The 25,865-nt window shown below is 42.4% G+C and overlaps 1 protein-coding gene across 2 annotated transcripts; it reads right to left on the bottom strand.

Moving 5' to 3' along the window:
* Positions 1–2,183: 2,183 nt before the first annotated feature.
* LOC310956306 (stAR-related lipid transfer protein 13-like) lies at positions 2,184–24,156 on the bottom strand. Of its 2 annotated transcripts, none has more exons than XM_083926499.1 (14): positions 23,676–24,156; positions 13,987–14,058; positions 12,838–12,919; positions 11,198–11,261; positions 9,389–10,710; positions 9,070–9,240; positions 8,446–8,605; positions 7,876–8,074; positions 7,310–7,523; positions 6,771–6,885; positions 5,908–6,159; positions 5,066–5,283; positions 4,378–4,554; positions 2,184–4,286 (listed from the first exon to the last, which is right to left on the bottom strand). In XM_083926499.1, the coding sequence occupies exons 1-14, from the start codon at positions 24,127–24,129 to the stop codon at positions 4,169–4,171; spliced, it is 3,618 nt and encodes a 1,205-aa protein (XP_083782625.1). In that variant the 5' UTR covers positions 24,130–24,156; the 3' UTR covers positions 2,184–4,168. The 2 variants fall into 2 exon arrangements, with proteins under 2 accessions (XP_083782625.1, XP_083782626.1); XM_083926500.1 differs by lacking the exon at positions 23,676–24,156 and adding an exon at positions 15,397–15,507.
* Between the last annotated feature and the right edge of the window lie 1,709 nt (positions 24,157–25,865).

The following is a 25,865-nucleotide window of genomic DNA, read 5'->3' as shown; positions in this document are numbered from 1 at the left end:
TGTCTGCCATGTTCACTTGTGCGCAGCCATTTGCCTTTGAACCATCTCCTCGGGGTCATAAGTCAGTCACATCTAAACAAGCAGACAGATTACATATATTTTTCATTTCAGTGTTACTCCCACTTCCCAAGGAGCCCGGTGTCCATTGCGCATACACGTCCATCGTTCAGAAATGATAGGAAAAAAATACGCTGCTTGAACTCGAGCACTTACCTAAGAATTATTCTGTTTTTAAAGTTTTCTTCAATGTAGTGATAGTTGTCTGTACATGCATGGGTATGTTGCCAACAGGAACTGCCAATAGCTAATTCGGCATCATTTTAATGTTGCCAATTTGGCACAAATGCGTACAAATAAAGGCTAAAAAGAAAAGGGCTAAATTAATAGCCCACACCTAGCTAGCTGACTCCATGGCAACATATAGGCACCTTTCTGTTTACACCCACCAAAGCCCCCAGATTATGGAAACTGTAGTTTTCAATGTGAGGACATAATTATCTTCCAAACTGAAACAAGACAAGAGTTGTAACAGTCCATTAATATTAACATTTTTCATATGAGTTATACATGCATTTGTTGCACAATGTTCTATCAATAGGCCCATTGTTTTACAGTAGCCTAGGCTACGAAAGCTCAGAATTATTGCCATAGTAACTATACTCCTTGGCCATTGACACTTTTTTCCTATCCATTATTATACTTGCCATGTGTTTAAACCATTGGGATATGTAGACCATGTTATACCAGACAGGTACATACTATTTCAAACTGTACTAGAGATATAAAGACTTCTTGGACAGGGGTAACAGCTGGTTTCCCCCAGAAGAGATCATACTCAATACCTTTGCAGGGTCACCCTGCATGGAAAAAACAAACAAAAAAAACACTGATGATCTTAGAAATCCCTCTGCATTGTATCTGACCACAACTGTACTTGAGCTGTCATATTACATTGCACTACATTGTCTGTGTCATCATAATTTCAATGTTTGCTTAGAAAATGTACCCACAAAATAGATGAAGTTGGGGAAAATCAATGCATGAGTCTCCTTCTCAGTAATCCTTTGTAGTATAATGTGCAACATGATGTTCCTCATTTGTCAGACTCCATGGAGTAGTTGAGCTAAAATGCACCCACAGTGCAGAGGATGATTGATATTCAGGAGCTGTAACAGCGTGCCCTACTTTCTAGATAAAATCATTGACATGTTAAATGAGGTAGAAGTTATAGAGAGGTTTCACTCATTCCTGTTTTGTTACAACTAGCAGACGCCCTGGCTTACAGGGAGAGAAGCATCTGTATTAAAACATCTTCATCGCCCTCTGCGAGAGTCCTTATCTAACTCGGCTAAGTAGGTAAATGTGATTGAGTATTGATCCGAGCTGCAGAGGTTTAATTTCCTTCATCCATCTATTGAAAGGGCACAGAGAGTTACCTGGTTAAAATAAAAAAATAAAAAACTCATAGAGAGAACCCCCTGATGACTCTTCATACACTCAAGTTATCTAAAAAACCTTTTCCATGGCATACCTTCCAGATTCATTCATGACCTCCAGACTCCAGTGGGGCAACAGCACCACCCAATGGACACAAGAGCATATAACAAGGTAAACATTATGGGACGTTGTGCCTTGTCATATTCAAGGTTTCATATGATGCTTATTTTTAGGTCCGTACTTGTATTTTGGGTTTCTACAAAAACATGTTTACCTGCCTCACTGTCTGAATATCAAACCGTCTGTCTGAAACGCTCCATTTTAGTGCCTGTCTCTCTAAGGCCCCCCTTCTGGAAAAAAAAGCCCAGCTTGCTCTCATTGGTCGTGGTTTTCGGGTCTTCCATATCCTCCCCCTCGGAGTCTCTGCACCGTCAATGCAGCCTGGAAAGACTGTGACGGTACTGTACACTGAAACTGTAACTTTTTACCTATATATAATATAGTCGCGACATCACAACACGGGCTGTGTACATTTCTCTGTGGATTGAGTGTTTTGAAACTTTTAAAAAAGACATGGAAATCTCACTTTTTGAAAATATGGGAGCTTTAAAACAATATAATATCAGAGGCTGGACACACAATACAATGTTTCGTTGAATTCTTAGATATTTTTTTATTGTCTTGTTTAGAAACAATGGTTGTGTTTTCTGTCACTTTGACAGACATAACCAAGCATAAATCACCCTGGTCGCAACTACTCCGCTAGGTTTGGAGCCTCTCCCCCCACACAGCTGACGGCTCACGTCAAAGTCACTCGCTCACTCTTTATCTCTCTCATACATACATATTTACACAAACACACATGGCACACCAGCAAACAGCATCCACGCAGGATTTTGGTGGCACTGTAGAGGCATTGTATCATAGCAACACCATAGAAACGCCTACAGCCGAAACAGAAAAGCCAAGGCAGTGCCATGGCAGAGCAAGCTTTAGTCTGCTATTGCTTTAGTAGGACGGTGTGCACAAGTTCACATTTCAGCATATCAATATGATAGGAAGACCCTGAAAAGCTATGATGTTTGATCTGCTGGCACAGAAAGCGTCATATGTATTTAAATACAGATAATACGGGCTGTACGTATATCTAAAATGCAGATACACGGGCACATCCATGCACACACATACACACGCAATTTCAAACATGCTTCCCAGAAGCAGTGAAATGGTCACATGTCTTAGACATAGTATAACATGACAGCAAAAAAAGTGATACAATATATATATCGATACAATGACAATAATAACTTTAAAATAACATTTAGATAAGATTAACACTTAAAAAAGTGACAGAACTAAATCCACATTGATATCTAACACAATGTCTCCATAACAGCACATTTATGGACCTGATGAGTGTTTCCCCTTTCTGCCATCCAGAGCCCCCATGTACTTGTTTTTCCTAATCTACGTACTTTCATATGTACTTTGTGTACTTTCCACAATGTAATAATGACATGTATATTGTACTGGTCCTGTTTCCTATTGACAGTCTTTATCTGTGGAAGGATCGATCAAGTAGGTTTTTATAAATGTGTAAGTGATACATTCACAACTTTTTAGGAGTTTATAAAACATTAATTAAAAGTGTGGCTATTACAGGCTTGTTGCTTTACGTAATGCACATGCATTTCATGGCAGGTTATGTGACATTTTAAAGAGATTAAGTTAAGATAGATTTCTTAAAGTAATCAATACAAATACAGGTATTCTAATTTAAGTGTAATTAACCGTATGCCATTTTTACATACTGTAAAATCAGTTAAAGGAATATCAAATTAAGATTTAATTAAGTACGCTGCAAGACTGAACTCGCAAAAAACTGTTAGATTGAATTTACTGCTTTATTTTACTTTTTGGGGGTTTAAATGTAGTCTACGCTTTCAGCGCTTTCAGCTGTATAGGATTTGTGTGAAGTTACTGCTGTTGAAAACCCAATATTTCCTAATGTTGTTGCTCCATAATAAAAGCTTTTATATGACAAAATAACGTGAGATTTTATTGTGAAAAGTGTATAGGAAATTAAATGTTTTTTTTATATGACAGATGTTGAACTTCATCAACTGAAGCCAAGCGTATTAAAGTGAAAGACGCCCCTTCAAGTGGGTAGCCCTGTAGTAATTGGAGATGTAAATCCCTGCAGCGCTGGGCCGACATTTTTACAAAGAGACTGCAACAATCTCACGATCACGCCTTCCAGGGCTGGCTGTGTTATTAGGTCATCATTTTTGCAAGCTATTGGATAAGTAGATGAGGATTTGGAGGAATGACCCAGAGCAATAATACTGAAAACACATGATGTACATGGTTGTGAGCTAATTATATGAAACATCCATGGCTATTCAAAGAAAATCAAATGAGCCGGTTCATATTTGGAAATTGGAAATGTGCAAAAAATGGCACAGATAACTATACTATATTTACGCTGATAAATAAGTAGTGATGTGTTGTTCTGTGGAATTACTGGAATACCTTTCAAAAACACTCCCTTTCCTCTGTCAGAATGACTGCACCTCAATACAGTTTTGTTACAGTAAAGCTCAATGTGGCTCATCAGCGTGAAAAGACACTAAAGTCCACTGCCTGGATGACTCCCCTCCTGAGACAGTGGTTCTCAGATCCAGGCCGCTCTGGCAGTGTGACCCGAGATAAAGCCTAATTTCCGAGGGTTTCAGAGCTTTGCTTCAGCGCTCGTCTGATCCAGCAGGTTAAAAGAGGAGCGGATCCTCTGGGCTTCGTTAACACACAGATGACCAAATGCTTTGTTGTACCATTCTGGAGATCTTCCCCTGTGACAAGAACAGCAAATAACGCACATTAACAATTGGGATGTTTATCAAAAACATTAATATTATGAGAGCTCTTGAAGTCCGCTCACACCTGAGGTCCACTCTGGAGATATGTGTGAGCCGGGTCCTCCCAGTCCCGCAGGGCTCGAGGAGGTACTGGGACTCCAGCACCACCCCCCTCACTCCTCCCATGTGTGGGCTGTCTTCATGTTCGACAGACACACACACCAGCGCACAGGAGCCTTTACACAGGTCTGTACGCCACGACCTGAGGGGGCGGAGGGACAAAAAAGGGCTGATGGACTAAATATCTTACAAATGTGTACGTATTTTAGGGAATGCTTGAGCAGGCTAGTCTGAATAGTAATAGTCTTAAAATACATGTTGTGAGCTGTTCATTCTATTTATATAACGGGTGTCCCAAAAAGGTATACACACTTTAGCAGCTGATAACTATACATATATATATATATTTTTTTTTTTTTATGGGATACCTAAAAGGCAAAGTCTACGCTATGAGACCTGCAACAGTCGCTGAATTGAGAGCAGCCATTGAATGCACCCAAATACCAAGGAATTGTTTCGTGATGTGTGCGATTCCATTACTTTGCGTTGTCAGCAGTGTCTGGACCAGAACGGACGTCAGTTTGAGAAGAGGCGGTGACAAAACAATAAAATGATTTGTTTGTTTGTATACATTTCTTTGGGGCACCCTGTATATGTGATAACAAAGTCCAAATCACACAAAGCATACAAACATTCTATGAATTCATCCTGACCTTAGTACCACATAGTCACAGCTTGGTTGAGGTGGCATGTTGCTGCAGGAGTACTGGTACACGTCTGTCTGTTTGTCCAGCGTCTCCAGAACCTTCTCCTGCTGTAGTCCAGTCTGCCACAGGGTGCGCTCGCTCAGCAGCCGCCGAAGCACCTCACTGGGAGCTGCTGACACTTCGACGCACACTCTCCACCGTCTCAGAGGGTTACCATCTCCCACCTTACACACAAACACAAATCATTGAGTGTTAAATTTCTTGTGACAGACATTGTACAAAAGAGATTTATAGCTTTTGTGTTCATGTATAACTTGAATGTGGATGTCCAGGCACAGAGATGTGTATAAAAGACTGAATTTTCCATCCATCATCTTCAACTGCTTGTTGACCCCAGCTCACATTGGGCGTGAGGTTCACTATTGCAGGGAACATAGAGACAGACCAATCAGTTAACCTAACGCCTGCATGTCTTTGGACTTTGGGAGGAAGTCGGAGAACTCGGAGAAAACCCTCGCAGGCGCAGTTAGAATATGCAAACGCAACACAGAAGGGCCCCAGGTCGGATACAAACCAGGAACCCTCTTGCTGTGAGGAGAAAGTGCATTTTCTGTTAATTTAAATTTAAATAAAAAAATGCCTCTCTAAACCGATTGAGTTAAACAGTCACGTTTCCACTTGAGCTTCCTGTGTAGAAGCTAGTAGTGCAAAGAATGCACTAAACGACAAGAATTCAAATAATTGCAAATGCATTTTTTAAGATGTTGAAATTTCCTGTTTTCCCTTCCTTTCGGACCTTCTCCCCTGCCCTGTCAAAATACCATGATATTCCAGAAAGGACCACACACCTTTTTAAATGCCACTTCTGTATGGTCAGTAGTTGAGCGAGACACCCAGCCTTTGCTCTTGTCTTTGGCCTCTTCCAGCAGGTTCTGGACCAGCCTTTCTAGGTGCGCGTGATATGATCCCTCCTCATCCTCCTCTTCCTCGTCCTCACCCACTTCCTCATAGTGAGCCTTGCACAGCTCGTCCAATGGGGGCACCATCAGCTCAGCCTCCATGTAGGAGTTGCGAGACTGGGTCACCATCTCCTCTGGGATCTGGGGAAAAGCCGGAGGATGTGCATCACATCACATCCCACCACATCAGCTCAGGCCTAAGTACTACCATGTCGAGTGCAGAAAACGGATTGTGACAAATATAAATAAAAAAACAAGTTGACTGGGTTGTCCATTGGTAAATGGCGAGCAAACCTATATGCAGTGCGATAACAGGGATTCAAAAACATGTCATATCAGCTCCTGTTAAGTATCTTTTTTTTAATTTTTTAATAAAAAAATTTCCTCTATCATTCAAATATCATTAACCTACAAAAATTATTATTATTTATTTTTATAGATTATTTAACCATTCTTGCTCTGATGAAACTCTTAAAACCACATTAAACTGTGTGGGCGGTCATTATGTTCAATGCATGGTTTTCACTGACAGCATCAAGGTAATGATTTTATACAGTTTTCAATTCGCTCATTACACAATTATAATGACGCTTTGAACAATAACAACTACTCCACCATGTCATTTTTTTAAATGTAGTCATGCATTTATTTCCTAGGCAATACAATGAATTGCACAATTTCTGTCAGTCATTCATCGTTTTCCACTCTTACAGAAATAAATCTAAAAGTAGCTGTTAATCATAAATCCTGACCTGAAAGAGACGCTGGCACTCAGTGATCATGTGCGCCAGGCCCTGAGTGGCTGCCAGGTTCTCATTCAGGTCTTTCTGATCCGGGCGACCTGTGGTGTACTTCCTCTGGATTGACCTTGAGGAATAAAAATGATACAAAATATGCAGAGCATAAATCATGTGGGCATTTACATAAAAGGGAAGGAAGAATCTACTTGTTGAGGTAAAAGCAAATTCTTAGTATCTACTTCTATATAGCTAACTGATGTGTGCAGATACCAACATTACATTGAAATGACATTTTGTCATGGTGCCAAATTACATAGAGGGAAATAAGACACAGAAATTAAAATCCTATAATCAGGATATGATCTTCTCTTAGACTCCATGTTATAATTTATTTTGCACAGCCAAAGCTCTTGGCTATAATAGCCGAATTAATCACATACAACGCATCATTAATACAGTCCTTTCAGATTAGTGTGGTGGCATCGGCCCGATGGTTAATAATAATAAGACATTCAACGAGCAACATTGTGTTCATCGGTTTGTGAATGCACCTTGGTGACAGCGTCTCGTTCTTCAGTATGCTGAGGTGGAAGAGCGAAGGCCCCAGACAAACCGCCAGGTTCATCGGCGTCATCTGGTTCTCCTCCACCAAGGAAGTGACATCACGCAGGAAGTAGAGCAACGTCTGCAGAACCTCCCTGTTTTCATCCGGCATCAGCAAAATGGCCGCTCGGACTGCCTGCAACCTCTGCTCCTTTGGGACATCTAAAGAAAGAAACGAGGAAGTCACATTCAAGCTTTTATGTCTTTTAGTGCACTTTCGCAAATTTCAGAAACATGAATTATATATACAGTAAGTAGCTAAACATATGCTTCATCAAAATCATTTTCTGTCACATTTGGCTAATGCTGTGCAGGATTTCCCGGTGATATATCTCATGATAATATTAAAAGAAAATACATTTGTGATCATTTGAAACAGATGACACAGTTTGCTGACTGAATGTTTAACTAAGGCCAACTAAACCATTAAAATCATTTACAGCCACATCCTCTCTGAGGCAGATGACTTCAGCTGCGACATGTTAACAGCATTCATAGCTCCGGGGCGACTTACACTGGTAAATATGCAGGAAGGTTTCCCCCAGCTTGCTTGTTAGCAGAGGCTCTGGCAAGTCTCTGAAGAACTGTTTGACCATGTCGGCCACATCGTAAGCCGACTGGTCCTCGTAGCTCAAAGAGTCAGGGGACAGCTCACACTGCTGCCTCAGGGCCTGAATACGAGACTTCACGCCAGATTTGCGGAACAATCCCACCTGAGACAAGAAGAAGAGTCAGACAATGCCAACGAAGGAAAATGTAAAGAAATGAGACAATTATTTGCTTTTATGTCAGTCGCTTCATGAAATGTAAATAACCAGCCTAAGCAACCAGGTTTTGCTTTTCATAAACCTAAAATGTTGTAGGAAACTAGTGTTTACATGCATTGTAGTAAGGTATTATAACTGTAGCTATCAGATACATGAAGTGTACTAAAAAATGCAATATTTTCCTCTGAAATGTACTGAAGAAGAATCATAGCATCTTCACAAATACAGTACTTGAGTAAATGTGCTTATTACACCACTGATTAGTACTATGATCAGAGGAAATGGACATTCTTGTAAATGCTGTTTTCCTCTCTAACCTGGTCTAGACAGTGTGTTCTGAGGTGGCTGAGGGCCTGCTGTAAACACAGAGGGAGCGGAAAACCGCAGCGCTGGACATGGATGATGAGGGGAACGCCAAACACACTCTTCTCTTTGTAGTCTGGCACCTTCATGCGCTTCATAAACTTGGGCACAGACCTGGGAGCGATGGACAGAAAACAATTAGGGAAGTGTGTGGGAGAAAGAGCGGCTCATGCTTTCATTATCTTTCTCTTAATGTATATGCCGGTCAACAGAATTTCCCTCTCGGGTATAATAAAAAACAAACAGGAGTAATCGTTAACAAAACAAGGACGTGTGTTTGTGGGTCATGGCGGTGTCTGGCCTTGTGGTGTGCAGCAGAGAATCTAAATCTTTTGGTGCCTTTAATCACACACCAACCCATTGTAACAGCCATGTCTTATCAGTGCAGTAGATGAGGCACATGTTATGGATTTGTGTGAAGGTATTGGAGCGTATGCTGTTTCAGCTCTGATGTAGAGAAGTTGATGGAAGCAGTGACAATAAAAAAAAACAACTGTTACGCACATCAGATCACATCTCGCAAATTCCCTGAATTATAAATGAATATGAGCTGATAGCCGTGATGAGTGTAAACCCACCATGTCCATCCATGTTTATTAGACATTGAGTATTTCTCCATGATGGCTGTGAGGCGGAGCAAAGAGAACTTCTGCAGCAGACTGAGCTGGCCCGCTGATTGGCTACTGATCTGCAGCGAAGATGCTGGCTGGTTGAGATGATCCGAGGCTCTGAAACTGGGCCATCGCAGACTGGGACGAGGAGAAAATACCAGCAAAGAACAGACACAGAGTAATTCAGTCAATGTAAGTTCAATTTAAAGGATACTTACAACTTGGGTCTTATATAATCATTATTTTTGGCCCTATTTCCTACCTATAACAATAACATACTACTCACCGTGGTCTTGTCAGTGAGGCCCCGACTCCAGAGTCCCGTCTCTCTCGACTGGTTCCTGTCGAATCAGTGTCGTTCAAGGAAACCCCATCTCTCTCACCTTCACTTGGGGTGGTCCTGCCCTCCCCTTCCTCCTCCCCCTCCCCTGTCCCGTCCTCAGGCAGCACGCTGCGGCTCCAGTGGTCCACTATTTGCTGCAGACCGCTTACGTGCTGGATAATGTCGTCCAGGTGAGGGAACAGATTCTCCTCTTTCTCAAAGTCCAGCAGGTCTCCTGTGCTGGCGTAAAGGTGGGAGCCCGGCACGTTGTCATAAACGCTCACCCTGCTGCCCCGTGGAGCTCCGGGACAGGGGGGCTTGGAGAGAGGTTTACCAGACCAGGGCTCACCCAGGCCATTGTTTGGAGGAAAGGTGTGTGCTCTTGTATTTGGGCCATTGTTCCCGTCACCAGGGAAAGGCACCAGGCTTTCTATGGATAGAGCTTTTGGAAAGGTGCCTGGTTTATGGTCTTTGGGGATGTGAATGAGGAGGTTTTCATATGAGCGAAACTGGTTTCTCCCAAACTGGCTCTGTCCTTCAGTCCTCTTACCTTGAGAAGGCAGCTCCATGTCCTCCAGATACATGCTGCTTCTCTTGCTGGCAGTGCGGTGTTTTGTACATACTGGCTCCTTCACACTGCGCACCACCGTCTCACTGCTGGGGCTCACACTCACCATGGATTGGTCTTTACAATCATTGATAAGGGAGACAGAAGAAGGGTCATCGTCTGTTTCGTCGTTTTGTTTAGAGCTGTGTTCTAGTTGGCTGATGGGAGTACACTGGAGCATCTGCAGCGCGTGAGGCTCCTCGCCCTGTAACACCGGCCCACTGATGACCAGGGGCGGCCTGCGATTTGTGCTTTTACGCATCGTCGACGGCCCCCAGGTTCGCATTATCTCCATGCGACGCAAAAACTCTTTGGCTTTACTCCGCCCTCCTCGCCCATGGCGGCCACTCTTGATTGGAAGGGAGTTGTAGTGAGAAAGATCTCTGGGGGGTTGGTAGGAAGCAGAGAGAGATGCCATAGATATAGAGTCAGGCATGGCGGAGGCGGAGTCCTCACTGTGCAGCGAGGAGATTTCTGTGATCTCCTGCTCACTCAGGTCTGTCAGTACACTCTCGCTGCTCACTGTGCTGTGCAGCAGACCCTCCCCCTGACCTGTCGGACTGCTTTCATTGGTGCTGTCCAACAGGAAGTCTTGTAGGCGAGACCAACGTCTGCTGCTCCACTCGAACGTCCACCTTTTACTGATAGCCAACGGGTCATCTTCATCAGAGTCATCACCCTATGGAACCATAGGGAAGGCATTACAGGGTCAAACTATTTCAAAACAACGCCTCAAAGAAGAGTAATTATTCCCTGTTGCGTTCACACATAGTTCATTTGGTGAAAGCCAAAGAAAAGAGTACTGGTAATAGTTGACACTGCAGCTTGATGTTATCTTTCATAAATAAGTGTCCTATATATATATACATATATCCATGATGGCATTTGGCATTTGTTTCATTGATCCAATACCAACACACAAGAATAAAGTTTAAACATCAACGTCAAATGGTGAATCACCTTTGAGGAACATGACATCATGTACAGACAAATAACTGACCAGCTAAACACACATTCTTTGACAAGCAAGGAACAAAAATCAAACTACAAAATCCTCCATAAAGATATTGTAGAAACATGTTTCTTTTCATGACAGCTGACAACGCATAAGAAAAACAATGACAGAGATTTTGTTATGACTTATGGCTTGAAATAATTTATCTTACTTTCTTCTTGGGGTGGCTGACATCCAGTTTCATGGAGGCACACTTGTTCAGAGTATTGAGACGCCTGCAACATGAACACAGTCAGTTAAATTAAACATGCTAGAGATGGTAGGTTGGTTATGTTCTGTGTATCTTTCCATCTGAACTGTAACTCTCACTCTTCCTTTCCCACTGTCTCTGTTTCTTTCTGATGTTTGTTTTTTTAACTCTATGCTACTCATCCTCCTCCCTCTCCTTCTCTGGCATCACTCTGCTGGGACTGATCCTCACCCTTGAGGAGCGCATCTCCCCCGAAACACAGCCGGCTCCTCCCCTCCACTTTCCTTCTCTCCTCCCTTCATCTGTCACCCATCCCCACCCCCTTCAACATCCATAAGTTAGGGGCAAGCCTCTGTGTCCCCAAAGCAATTTCAGTCAAAAGCAACTGGACTTGGTTATTTGTCTAGGAAGATGTTTCACCGCTCATCCAAGAGGCTTCATCAGTTCGTGTACGCACTGTCCGGGCTGGGACTGCCTGGTCAGTCTCTGTGCACTCTGCGCTCATCCTTCCCACCCACTTTCTCCCCCTTGTGCAACCGTGAACAGCGGCCGGTTAGGAGGGTGGCGTCTGTGTGTTTGGGCCTTTCAAGATAGGATCATTAAAAACATGTTTTGGGGCTTGCGACCTCTGTCATTTTAAAGATTTTAGCCTCTAACAGCACACTGAGAAATCCTATTTTGTTTGGTGTTTACTTTCTCTGTCCGCTTACAGAAAACCGGGCGGAGGAGGAATTGTTTGTTGCTACATATAAACTAGAAAAAAACACCAATAAGAAACAGCAAGCTGTCATATCAATTGTCTTTCTTGCTAAAAGTAAACACTGAAGTTGGAAATTATACAAAGGGAGCCACTGTAGTCTCCACACCCTGTATTTCTGCTGCAGGATGATACACATAATTCCTCCTGGTTGAATACATGTAGTCTTGCAAGTACATAGCAATATATAATCTAAAAATGTAAAACAGTTCTGGAAAAAGCATGTGCCTTACAGCTCCTGAGACACTTCTCAGGGAGTCTGATGTGTATTCTCTCACAATATATCTAATAGAAAACACTAGCGCTATAATTACCACACCCTCTTCTCCCATAGAAACTGGAGAGGCGGGGGTGCACGGAGTGTTGGAGAAACCTCAATAAGAAGAGAGGAATGGGAGATGTCAAACAAAAAGATCATAGAGGAGTGTGTAGGGACTTAAAACACACATTCAAAGCCATCTGGTAGAATATACTGGCATCCCCTCGCTCCTTCCCCATTACCCTCACCCTCAGCCCCTCCTCCTTCCCTGTTTCGCCCCCTGAGGGTCTGTGCTCTTTGAATGGAAGATCAGAGCGTGGCAGAGGGGTGGGGAGGTGACCAGATCAAAGCCTGCGGTGTCTGAGTGGGAGACAGGGATGGGGAGTTCATTAGGGGTCGGGGTCAGACATCTAGTGATTAGCGCTTAGCACCATGCCGCAGGGACAAGTGCAGGACCAAGGGGGACGGGAAAAGCAGTTTGGGATTTTACTGGCGTTAAATGTGAACACCAGAGAGTAAGCATGTGCATGGGTGGGTGTGTAAGTTGTACAGTATGAACATGCGTGTTTGTGCAAGCGTCCATACCGACATAGAGGCTCCACCAGATCCCGATCCAAAAAGTCGTGGTCCCTTTTCACTGAGGAAATGTCAACTGGAAACTGGGAATCTGTAAGAAGAAAACAAGAGTATTGAGCTTTGTTAGTTAATGACTGACAGGAGGCAGCAATTTTCTCTGCCGGTTAACCTTTAATGAAGGCTGTGAAGTATGGCACAACTGCTGTTAACACCTGTCAACTGTATGTGAAGTTTACAGAACATACACACATTTTTATACCCCAAAATAACTTAAATTCCACACAACGCCAATGCCAAAATGACTCAAGCCTTTTATTTTGGTGATTCTCTGTGTGTGGTGGCAGACTGCAGGCATCATGTGCACCCGGGAGCAGCCACAGAATCCCAGAGGCCGGCATTCATAACCCCACATTACTGGAGCTCACAGCAGTTCTCAGAGAAGTGCGGTGTGTGTGTTTGTGTGTGTGTGTGTGTGTGTGTGTGTGTGTGTGTGTGTGTGTGTGTGTGTGTGTGTGTGTGTGTGTGTGTGTGTGTGTGTGTGTGTGTGTGTGTGTGTGTGTGTGTGTGTGTGTGTGTGTGCTCTAAAGCAGGACTGCTGGATTTTAAGAGCTATACTTCTTAGATTACTAGGGCCATTTCCTGTTTGTATCCAACTATGCGATCTGATGATCATCACATGAATGACCGCCCGTAGGCTTTCCAGAGAGGTGGCAAAATGAAAGGAAGGAGGTAAGGAGGTAGGAAGAGACTGAATGAAAAGCAAAAAAGAAGACAGACAGAAAAAAAGAGATAGTAAGAAAATGCAGGCAGGAGAAAGGTGGAAGAAAAAAGAGAGAAATAGTAGCTGAGAGAGTCCCAGTAGTGATAACAAGGCCTTTCCCATGACCCCTCCCTCTGGACAGGAACCGAAGCCTGGAAATAGAACGCAGAGGCCCAGAAGATGAGGATATGTAGATGGAGAGATGGCAGAAAAAGAGAGAGAATAAGAAGAAAAAAAGACAGAAAGAAAACCAGAGAAAAGCATAATTGAACAAAAGAAGAGATCTGAAGGGGCAAGTCTTTGTGTGAAACAACACAGCTGGGTAAATGCTGCACTTTGGCTAGTGTGTGTGTGTGTGTGTGTGTGTGTGTGTGTGTGTGTGTGTGTGTGTGTGTTACCTTCATAGAGCTGGGCGTATTGTGGAAATCCCGCTGCTCTAAGCCAATCACAAGCCTCCTTAGCCTCAATCTCTGTAGAGCACAGAAAAAAACGGGATGTTTATGGTTCTACCCTGGAACGTAAAACCTGAAAACATATTATAGCAAAGCTTTTCTGTGAAAGGAAATCCCCACATTATTTAATTTCCCATTAAATTCCAGTGGACTGGTGTCTTTTGTATGCCCGACTCCACATGCAGTGTTCATAATTTGCTCTCTAAAAATAAACAGAAATATAGAGCATCACATTTGTCCATTATCCCTATCCCAGCATTTTTTTTACAGCAAACTCTGCTGGAGGAGCATCTCCCAGAATTACATTTTCCTCTGGGGATTCACTGGAATGATGAGATTGGAAAAGCTGGAAGTGAGCCAGTGAGGGACAAAGGAAACAGTTTACACGGTTTAACATTATACATCCTGTACTTCCAAAAGATATCCACTCAGATAAAAAAGCAGCCAGATTTCAGCCGCTAATGCATAAATTTAACAGGCCTTACACATGGCACCACACCCCATTAGGTGCTGCCGCCAGCACTACGAGACATTTTACAGGCATTTGTTTTACTACTTTTTTCCGCCAGCATATGTATTGCTCACACTGCTAAACTGGCAGCTCTGCTTTGTTCGCGTGTGTGTGTGTGTGTGTGTGTGTGTGTGTGTGTGTGTGTGTGTGTGTGTGTTTGTGTGTGTGTGTATGTTCTCTCAGACACTGATTAAACTGCTCTGCAGAGTTTTGTGCTGACAAAGACATTTAAATGATCTTGGTTCCAGCGATCACAAGGAAAAATGTTTTAAAAAATTAAAATAGATAATATAAACACAGAGACATACATCCCGGTCTGCACAAACACAGTTACACCTGTACACCAACACATATAAGTTTTAACGTTCAAAATCGTATAAATGTCCACATAGTTAATCAATATAATACAATACTGTCAGTCTCATTGACAAACCATCAAAATTATTTCTGGACAATTCCACATTGTGCAGTTGCTGCCCTTATCTCAAACCTCTTTCAAAACTCCATCACTCTCTCACTCTTCTCGCTCACTCATCCAGTGGTGCTGGCAGTGAACGGGACAGGCACCGCAGAAAACACGAGACAAAGTTCAGCAGGGCAATAAAAAGCCTCCGTCTTCACCATCGGAGATGAGAACGGTCAGAGGAATTATCCTTTCAACCGCAATCCAGCAATTACATCCCTCTCCAAGCACTTTCAGCATTACTCCTCTCTCTCTAAATCACATATTAAGCAACACAGGGGTAGATCGTGAAACATATTTTGTGTACAACACTCTGAAAATAGACCGGAGGGACAGAGAAACACCAGAGAGAGCCTGTATTGCGAGAGAACTGAAAACTTACTTGAAGCCCTCATGGTGCAGGTGATGGCATGCTTATCTTTCTTTCTCCTTTGCTCAGTTTCCTCTCCATCCCTTGGCACATCAGCCACCAGCTTTCCATCAAGTGGCAACGATTTTCAACTTTCTTCCTTGCTGCCTTTCCAACCCTTGTGTTTACAACTCTGGCTCCCTCTTCCAGCCTGCCCAACGCAGGTTTTCTCTCCCCTCTAATTTTCTCCTTAGCCTCCTCTCTCGCACTTTCTGCCTTGTTAGAATCCCCACATACAATATCTCTCTATTTTTACAGCTTGTTCTGTCTGATGCTGCACTAGACTCCTTTTTTTCTCTCCTCACTCTCGTTTTAGTCACTTGTCTTTTTCCCTTTCCTTTGTCTTTATGTTTGATTTAAACATAAAAAAAAATTTCCTCTGGACTTTCTTTATCTTTCTTACTCTTAACCTTGTCTTTTACCCTCAGCATCTTCCTCTAAACTAAAAAAATACTTCATCCATCCGTCCTCTCTGCCTCTTTCACTGAAACCTACTCATCCTTTCTTCCTCTTTGCTCCCACAAGAAGCTGGTCGACGCCACCAACTCCACATCTTCTTTGTCATGGCAAGAGCTGCTGTTGCCCCATCACGTTCATAGAGGAAATGGCTAATTTCAGCTGGTGTTTGCATCAGCCAGCCCCTGAGGACACAGACTGAAGACCAGTGGACGCTAACTTCACATGTCAGCTAAAACCTACTGGCAAGGCCAGCAAGGCGACTCTGACCTCGGCCTCTTTCTTTTGCTTTGCTGTACAAATCTGCACACAGCGAGTGGGAGAACGCTGTGTATACGCGAACACACACACACACACACACACACACACACACACACACACACACACACACACACACACACACACACACACACACACACACACACACACACACACACACACACACACACACACACACACACACACACACACACACACACACACACACACATTTAGCACAGCCCAGATGTTGGCCCCAGTGAGTCAGAGAATGCAAAAAGGATGAGACAGGCAGACAGCTGGGATGGGAGGGGGGCAGCTGAGATGGACAGACCCTGTGGGAAAACCACAGGGAGAAAGACACACCACAAAAGCCGCTTATTTACTCAATGTGTGATCTGCAAGATTATCGACTCTTTTTAAAGAAACCAGAGATACAGATGAAGAGCGGGAGACATTAAAAGGAAGATAAGTCTGGTAATATTCTACATTTTTCTTACAGTACAACAAATCCCATGAAAAGACCAAAACCAACAATGAATTGATCCTACTAAGTATTTCCTGTGTATGCAAAGCCCGATAACTCCTGATTATTCCTCTGAGCAACAGACCTCTACTGGTGTCTATTAAAAACACACCAGTGGCTCACAAGCATATCCTTTCCCATCTCCCTCCTTTTCCAGAGCTATTCAGAACATTCACAACCTGTCCATCTTTGGATGCTCTGCAGACACGTTGGGGCTACTGTACAGCATGCAGACCTGGTAGTCTACCACTTAACCCTGCTTTGTGCATTGGCTCGAGGACGTGTTGTTTATAAATGCACAAGCTAAATACACAAAATCCATGTGAGAGATATAGATTTTGGGGACGTTCTTGGCAGATTACTGACCTGCTTAGCTTCATGACTGGGTGTGGTGTACTCTATTTATTCATCTACTCCTGTTTGAGTAACTTTTGAAGAACTACAATACCCAGCTATTTTAGGACAATTCTGAGTACTTTTAAAAATATGCAACTATATATTTGTGATACGTTCGTTTCATATGACCTTGTTCGCAACTTTTCAAAACTACTGTCCACTTCTCAAAATACTTTTTCCGGAATAGTTAACACACACACACACGTTTGAGATCTTCTTTAAGGACTAAAATACAATCAAGTAAATATAAGCCCTGGCTGTTTGCTCAATACTGTGCTGCACCCTGCCTAATCAACACTCAAATCAGTTCCTATAGATGAATAAATGAGGGAAGCCTGCACATTCTGTTACTAATCAATTGACCTCCATTACACTGACTTTTCTGTTTTTGCATTCAAAAGAAAGAAATGGTTATGAAGCCACTGTATATATTGTGGTGTCAAACAACAAAACAGCGTGCTTCCTCAGAGATGTGTAATTGGCAATGCGCCTGTGTTTGTGCACAAAGGTGCCAAGTGGCAAATCTCCTGTCAGCCTGGGAACCTAACACCGCTATTCATCTGTGCAGAATTTAATCAAGAGATTAATTAGTACACAAACATGTTATTAGTGGGCCACAAAACACACAAAATCACACAGTCAGACGGAGCTAATCCAAGCTGCCTACCGTGCTTTTCCTTCAGTCTATTCCATGTCACTGCATTCCTGCTCTGGAGAATATGTGACAACAGGCAGCAAGCCACTAGAACAACAGCAGGGAAGGTGGACAGATGGTATGTGTGTGTGTGTGTGTGTGTGTGTGTGTGTGTGTGTGTGTGTGTGTGTGTGTGTGTGTGTGTGTGTGTGTGTGTGTGTGTGTGTGTGTGTGTGTGTGTGTGTGTGTGGCTGTGTGTTTGGGGCATCCATGGGTGGGAAAAAAGGGGCTATTAGGTAGTTCCTTACATAACAAGGATGCCAGCTATGTTGCATAATACACATAACACAATCACCCCCAATGTCCTCACAGTTTTTTTTCCTAAAAGTGTGCCTCTGCCTTTCTTTCCTCTACCTTTCATTTCCTCCCTTTTATCCAACGCCAGTAACCTCGACTTTCTGACAGCTTAGTTTCTCAGTTCTATGTCTGCCTACGCTGGGTCTCAAGGACCCCAGAGTGCCTTGAATGACATCATTTCCTGCACTGAATTTCCCAGGCGTCCATAATGGCATGTGAGCTAAGAACAGCAACAGGAAGTTCCTGGACTGAACATGTCAGCGGCACTCAGCTGGAATAACTGTTACAACAGAGAGTAAAACTAGAGAGTCCTTGGTTAATTTTCCAAAAATCATATTTAAATGCTGTTTATTTAAATGTATCCTTTCAGTCAAAATCCTTTTTGATAACTAGAGAAGATAAGCCGTCTTGATAAAGGACAGAGAAGAGATCATAGCTTGTAAAGACTGTATGGAAATTAATTGAGAAGTCATAGCCCCCCTTCAAGACTACACACACACACACACACACACACACACACGGTGCTTGGAAAGCAGCCATATTCCCACATAAGCTAAAGCACTTAGTCCTTCATGTTTAAAGGTCACAAAGGGGGGGGGGGGGAAGTAGTGAAGAAGGCAGAGAAGGGGTGATGGGAGAGAGGGAGGGAGGAAGGAAGGGAGGGAGGGAAGGAGCGATGCTAAAGAGGAATATGTCTGTCCCGTCCCGTATGGTTCATCTGCGATGATGTCGAGCCCTCAGGAATGTACTGTAAAACAGCATCAAAGCTGGCACGAAACCGGCGCAGGTTCAGGCACAGCGTCTCTTGTGCATCACTCACAGAGGACTGCAGAGGTTAGACAGCCCTGGATATATAATATTACAGAAATGGCAGGACTGCTGTGAGTTAGCAGTTGACCATAATATATTTTTTAAAAAGCCCTGAGTCTTATGGTCAGTGTTAATAGGCTGGATTAATAACACAAGACTAAAGGTGATCATGTTGAGTATTTGGTTATGCCCCTTTTTCTCCAGCAGAGGGTGTTACAACAATGTATCACAGCAATGCATTTCAATTTCTATATGGCTTCATGATATGGTTTCATTATGTATGTTATCTATTCTGCTATTCATTGAATTACATTTATTGTTAGCCAGCTGCATAGAAACACTTCAGTGCTCAGCTTGGATTGGCATTGAGTACAGCCTTGTGGTTTGGCAAGAGTAGCTGTGGTTGTGAGTATTAACTTTTACTCTGACAGATACACTTAATGAGAGTTGTTCTAGAGACAGCTGCCATTGAGTACGCAAATACAGGCCAGTGACAATTTTAAGGATATCCTGAATAAATGAAAAACATAACATAACAGATGCAGATGCTTCCACACAGGGAGCGCAGGGTCACTGAATGCTTTGATGAGTGTGTGAATTTCCTTTTTGGGAAAATAGTGTTCATCATCTGCATGCACTGAGTATACTTCATTTTTTCACTATAAACAGACTACATACTGGAAACCTTTCTAGATTTAGTATTTACTGATTTGGGACACAACTTATCTTTCCCATTGTTGTGTATGTGGAAGTTTCGCTGCCTTTTTTGCGATTTTTCGTAAATAAACGGCTTGGCAAATATTTGACAAAAACAATAGTACACCATTCCCGATCATTAGGCACGTTTTGTGTATGTGTTGGCAACGCTGTCGGAACTTGAATTGAATCAAAGTTTTAGGCGGAAGATGGAGAATAAGCAGAACTAGAAAATGTATTTCCTGCAGAAAATGTGTGGAAATGCTGAGGAGCTGAACTGCTAAAGCTAAACTGTAGTAGGAGTAGCAGAAGTAAAATAGAAGCAAATGGTAAATGGACTAGTACTTATATAGCGCCTTTCTAGTCTTCTGGCTAATCATGTGCTTTACACTATTTCAGGGCTCCAGAGTGCGACCAAAATCTGAGAGTGTGCGATTGAATTTGACATCATCCTTCATGTGTAATGAGCTGACAGGCAGAGACCGTCTGTCTGCAGCTCCCGAGCCGTGTGACAGCAGAACTTTACTTAAACAAAATAGTTTTCATGTCGGCTCTATGGGAAGAAATCGACAGTGTTTAACTGATTTCTTTGACTTTTTTTTCTCTGCCCAGCGTAGAGAGTGAGACAGCTGGAAGCAGGTGACACACACAGACTGAGCTGATCAGTCAATATAGATACGGTTCAGAAGTTTAAGAGAAAGCGCGGATGTGAGTTGATCGACTAAATAAAATGGAAATGTATCTGTTCTGTGAGATGAGCGAGTGACGGTCCTCACCCTGTGAAACTTCTCATCAACGAAGCCTCAAAAAAGCCCAAACAATATGTGGTATCAATATAATGACCTCACCGTGAGCACCACAAGACGTTTGTGAACGTATTGATGTATAATTTGTGAGGATAAAGTTAGAAAATGTGGGCAAATCAGTGATTTCCAAACTGGTACTATGTACTTAGCACTTTGAGATTGTTGTATGTTAACTGCAATACAGAGAAAATGCATTATTATTATTATTATTATTAATCCCAGAAATGTTGAGAATGTTTTATAATGGTGTTTAATCGAAGAGAGGCTAATGACTCTTGTCATTTAGAAGCTCACTGAGCCAAATCTATAAGTCTTATTACTTAGATGAGCACATTGACTGAACATAAACAAGAATATATACATTTTGACCTATAAGTTGTGTAAGAGAAGTAACAATTGTGAGCGTGAGATCAAGTTTGAGAGAAGAGTTTAAGACGATTTTGTCTCTCCTATGCACTCTGGCTCTGCAATCAGCCACTGTAATCAACCTAAAAAACACAGAAAAAAAGCTGGAAAATGCACTAAACTTAAACAGTGATTAAACAAAAACTATAAAAGATATCAAACTGAAACATCATACAGGAATAGCTGAAGGATTTGGAAATGTTTGAACGTTTGAATGATGTCCGTAGGTGGAAGTATGTGGACGCTGAAACCCGAAGAGATGGAAGAAGCCCGAAGAGATTTTTAAGCTTGCTTCATTGACTTTTCATATCAAAAACGTTTAAAAAATGTATTTTTAAAAAAGTATAAATAGCAGAGAAACAGAAAGTCATAGCACCTATGTCCTTCAAAAGCTGAACAGCTTTATAGCTAAATGGTTTTTGTAGGTGAACGAATGCAGCAGTAATAGCGAGCCAAAAAACATACGGAAGAATAATCCTGCGGCAAATGTGTTGAAATGCTTTAATGCTGAATCTACAGTGAAAAAAATATAAAAAAGCTAATTATTTGAAGAGAATATTAAAAAGCTGAATATGTGCAAAAGTATGAAAAAGCTGAATGCTCAACGGCACATCGACAGCGCCTTGGAGGTGAACTGCCATTTGTCCAGCCACAAGTCCACACTCCATTGTCTACGGTTCGGAGCCGAATTGTGTGAAGATTGCCCTGATGACATTATCACATATGAGCAACATTATAAAAAAGCTTAACATTTGAAAAGAATATTCAAAAAGCTGAATATGTAACGTAAAAAAGCTGAAAACTCAAAGGCACCTCAGCACTGCGCAGGAGGTTATATGGCCCCATACAGGGTAGTATCAGTCGTAGTAGTAGTATCAGTAGTAGGCTAGTAGTGGCAGTAGTAGTATTAGTAGTAGTACAAGTAATAGTAGAAGTAGTGGAAGTAGTAGCAGTATTAGGCTAGTAGTAGCAGTAGAAGTAGTAGTACTAGTAGTGGCAACGCATTTCCACCAATAAGCCTTAGCAATAAATGACTGTGTGCTTTTTAAAGCCCAAAGAAATATGAAACGATAGACGTTTTTCTATCGTCATACGATACATATCGTCATATCGCACAGCCCTACAGAGCACCCCAATGTACTCTCTTTTTAGCTCTTTTTGGTGTCCACCAACTTCTGGGGGGAATATATAGGTTAAGCAATATCTTGCAACAGGCTAGTATGTTGTGATTTTATCACAACTAAGAGGCGTCGTTTGGCCCGACCAAAGTCACACAATAGCACAAACAAGCTAACCGATTCTGTATTCTGTGAGGCAAAATTCCTGTTTTGGACAAAGGAGTCTGGTGGCTCTGAAGAGAGCATAGATAACACTTCAATTCACCATCAGCAAGGGCTGTCTGTCAGCAAGGTAAAGCAATGAAAATTGTCTAAAAATAGCGTACAATTAAACAGATTTGTATAGGAGATGGGCACTGCTCAACTCCCTCCTCCATAGTTAGGCCACCAGGAGGTCAGAGTTGACCTTAAAAGTTTCCATTTTGTATTGGGTTTTTTTGGCTTACGAAATGCCGTCATTTGTTTTATAACTTTAGCTCTTTAGCTGTTAAATGTTCCACTATGTTTAACACCTAGTCCCTAACTGTTTACTGTTCAGTGCTAAGCAGGGAACATAGTCAATTGATCACTGTTGTTATTAAAATATTGATTATTGTTGAATTGCATTGTCATCTGTAACTGTATATAGGCCATGGGCATTTATACATTTAAATGGAAGGAGGGGACGTGTTCTTTGAGATATGAATCAAACAGATGTAGATTTGGTTAGGTTACTGAGTTCCTTTTTTATTCTACTGTAGTCTGTCTGAGACTATACCAGCTGCCGAGATGTGTAATGTGACTGGGGAGAAAATGTGTAAAAAAGACAGAGAGAGAGAGAGAGAGAGAGAGAGAGAGAGAGAGAGAGAGTGCTGTAAAAGAGGAGAGAAGTGTGTTTAATTGCCAGTGGCAGGGAGTGAAAGTTAAATAAGTCATACCATCATCCAAAATGAGCACAGGCATAAACTTGCTTCTACATCTACATTCCTTACCTCTTACAGCTGTCATATCTTTCTCATTCTTTCTTTCACACAAATCAGTTTTTTAAAATGCCTCAAACAAGATTAGTCTTGCAGACATATTCATCAGCAGGGAATAAAAAAAAAAAACACAAGACCTGACATGTTCCTGCTCCTTCATAAGACCAGAGTGTGCCACGGTAAATCAGAAAGGAACCTCACTATCTGACCTCTTTTAAGTGTACCAACGTCACACCTGGAAAAACCTGGAGAGTAAGTAATCTTCCACAATGAAGATCCTCAATCCTCAACACACATAAGAATAGCCCAAAGCCTCCTTCTTAACACTGGGATGTTGTGTTCACTCCCCGGGAAACAAGAGTCATGTGACAGGAAGTTGAGGAAGTAGCCATGGAATATAAGTGGAGTTGGGAGGACATAGACACAAACAATAACACTACAGTCCTTTAGGGTTTGTTATGACTTCTTTGAGATTTATGGAAGACATCTTTGGAGAGGTGGCTGCATATGTCCGACTGATTAAAACCAGAAAGAAGTGGTTGTATTGCCAACCTGAAGTGTGTAAGATCTTGCCAATAAAGTATATTTAAAAAGTGTGATGAAAAAGAAGATAGATGGTTATTTCTAAATGCTGTCTACTAATGTTGATGTTGTGTAATCCTAGGTCAAAAATTCCTCATTGAGTCTCTCATCTGTAAAAGCCCTATTTTTAAGTTTTAAAACTTACTTCTTTATCAATGCCTACATCTGGAGGAATAAATAAAAGCAATCTCACAAATCAAATTATGCTGACAGAGACATAATATTTGCCGTAAATCTCTCTAGTTCTACCTTGTGACAGCCTCCGTAGAAGCTGCTTGCGGGCAATGATGCGTGAGAGGCGCAGGGCAGAGCGCCGTCGAGGGGTGTCGCCCAGCCTCAGGTAGTAGTCCTGCCCGTCAGGTGTCATGGCCTCCAGACAGGTTTCCTCATTTGTGTTGTCGCCGTCACTCTCGCCGTCGTTACCATTGCCCTTGGAACTTTGATCCACACTTTCTATTAGGATATCGATTCCCACTCTCCTAACATCAGCACTGTCCGTGCTTTTCTCAGCACAGAGGGTGTCAGCACTGTCTGCGTCGTCCCTCGCATCTTTGGCAGTTCCTATTCCGTTTGCAGTGTCCACAGAGTCCACACTGTTGTTAGTCATCTCTTCATCCCCTGCTGCATTTGCTGAAGTAGCCACACTATCCATAGGCACTGTCACATCATCCATAACAGTCATATTGTTGTTCAGAGCCTCCATAACATAACAGTCTAATCCTTACTAACCTGCAAGTCTTCCTCTCTCTTGCCCTGATGAGTTGCTATGTGAACACTCCTTCTGAATTCCTGCCTCTGACATGCCCTCACTGGAAGCCAAATCAGCACCCAACCCAGCCGCCTCCTCCCTTCAACTCACCACAGCCGAACAAACACTCAAACTCCATCGGAACACCTGACTCAGTTAACAGATCTTGTTCTCCACACACACTCGTGCTGACTTTGCAGCTGAGATGGGGGGGACTCACAAACTCTTGCTTCCACAAGGTCTTTCCTTTTGGTCACATGACCAGCTACCAATGGCATGAGAGATCAGGGAACACTGCCCTGCTTCCTGATGCTCTGCCAAAGACACAGTTTGGTACATGCCTCAGGCAAATGTGTGTGTGTGTGTGAGGAGGGAATATCTAAGATGGGAGATGTGAACAGAGTGGGGATAGGCCTGGAAAATAAACACTATCCCAAAGACCATATGCCAATGTGACATAGGATAGGGCAGAACAATAGACAGCATGTGGGTGTGTGAGACAGGGCTTAGGAATGTATGTAGGAGTAAACCTATTGTTACTAAAGTTGAGTAGGATTGTAATTCCATTGAGAAAAGCTGTCCACACCATCAGCTTCATACGACATGACAATTAACATAACTGATCCAGCACATACACTGGAGATCATATTTAGAGAACAACGTATTAATACTTGATTTATTCTGAAATATTGTTATTATTTATCATTCAGAATTTGATAGAATATCCGCTGTGGCTATATCACTGCTGTGCTAGCACGTTTTTTTAATAACCAAAGCATCGTTTCAATACTCTTAGCTTCAAGGAACTGCCTAACCTGTTTTGCAGTGTGACGGGCCATTGTCACTGATAGGGAGACAATTGCAGTGGAGGTATTGCATGTTGCTGAAGGAGGTTTCACATACACATTTGCATTCACCCTGCCATGTAGCTGTACAAGAGACCCAACTCCTGCTGCAGAAAACAGCCCCAAAACCACGACATGACATGGCTAAAGTTCAATGTATATGAGTCTGATCTGAAACATTATGTTAGGTGTTGAACTGGGTAAAGACTGAGCCCAAAATGTGTAATAGAAGTCAGTTAAATTTGGAGGAGCAAGAATCAGAGTTCAGATCTAAACCTCATAGAGAATCACAGGAAAATCCTTGGCAACAAATTAATGGCTAAGAAACCCACTAAAGTTACTGAACTGTGGAAGAGACTGAAGGAGAATGGACCAAGATCAAACCAGAGAAGTGTGAGAAACTAGTGATGTCCTGCCATTCAAGTCATTCAAAGCAAGGGTTATTTAAAAAACAAACATACTAGTACAGCAGCATTAATACTTGGTCCTTGGTCATTTTGATCTCCAGTATATACGGCCAAATTCCCAGCTAAGGCCTTTAGATAGCAATACATCAAACAAAAAAATATATTGTATAGCTATAGTAAGCAATGCTGTCTGACATGTGGGATTGAATGTTGCCATACAGTAACCAAGTTACATGTATTGCAGGCAGTGAAGGAGGGAAGTTTATACTTTGACCTAGTTTGGCAGAATAGTGACAGCCAGGAATAGAGGATAGGGGGTCATTTTAATTCATTTAAGGGAGGTAATAGGCAGGGGGTAAGAGTGGGATGGGGGTGTACGTGAAAAGTAGGTCATAGCAAAGTCAACTTCAGGTCAGCAGTCACACATACACACACACAC

This window comes from Echiichthys vipera (assembly GCF_963691815.1).
Source record: "Echiichthys vipera genome assembly, chromosome: 14".
Classification (NCBI taxonomy): Eukaryota; Metazoa; Chordata; class Actinopteri; order Perciformes; family Trachinidae; genus Echiichthys; species Echiichthys vipera.
Note: the sequence above shows the minus strand (reverse complement) of the source record. Positions and strands in the feature narration are given on the sequence as shown.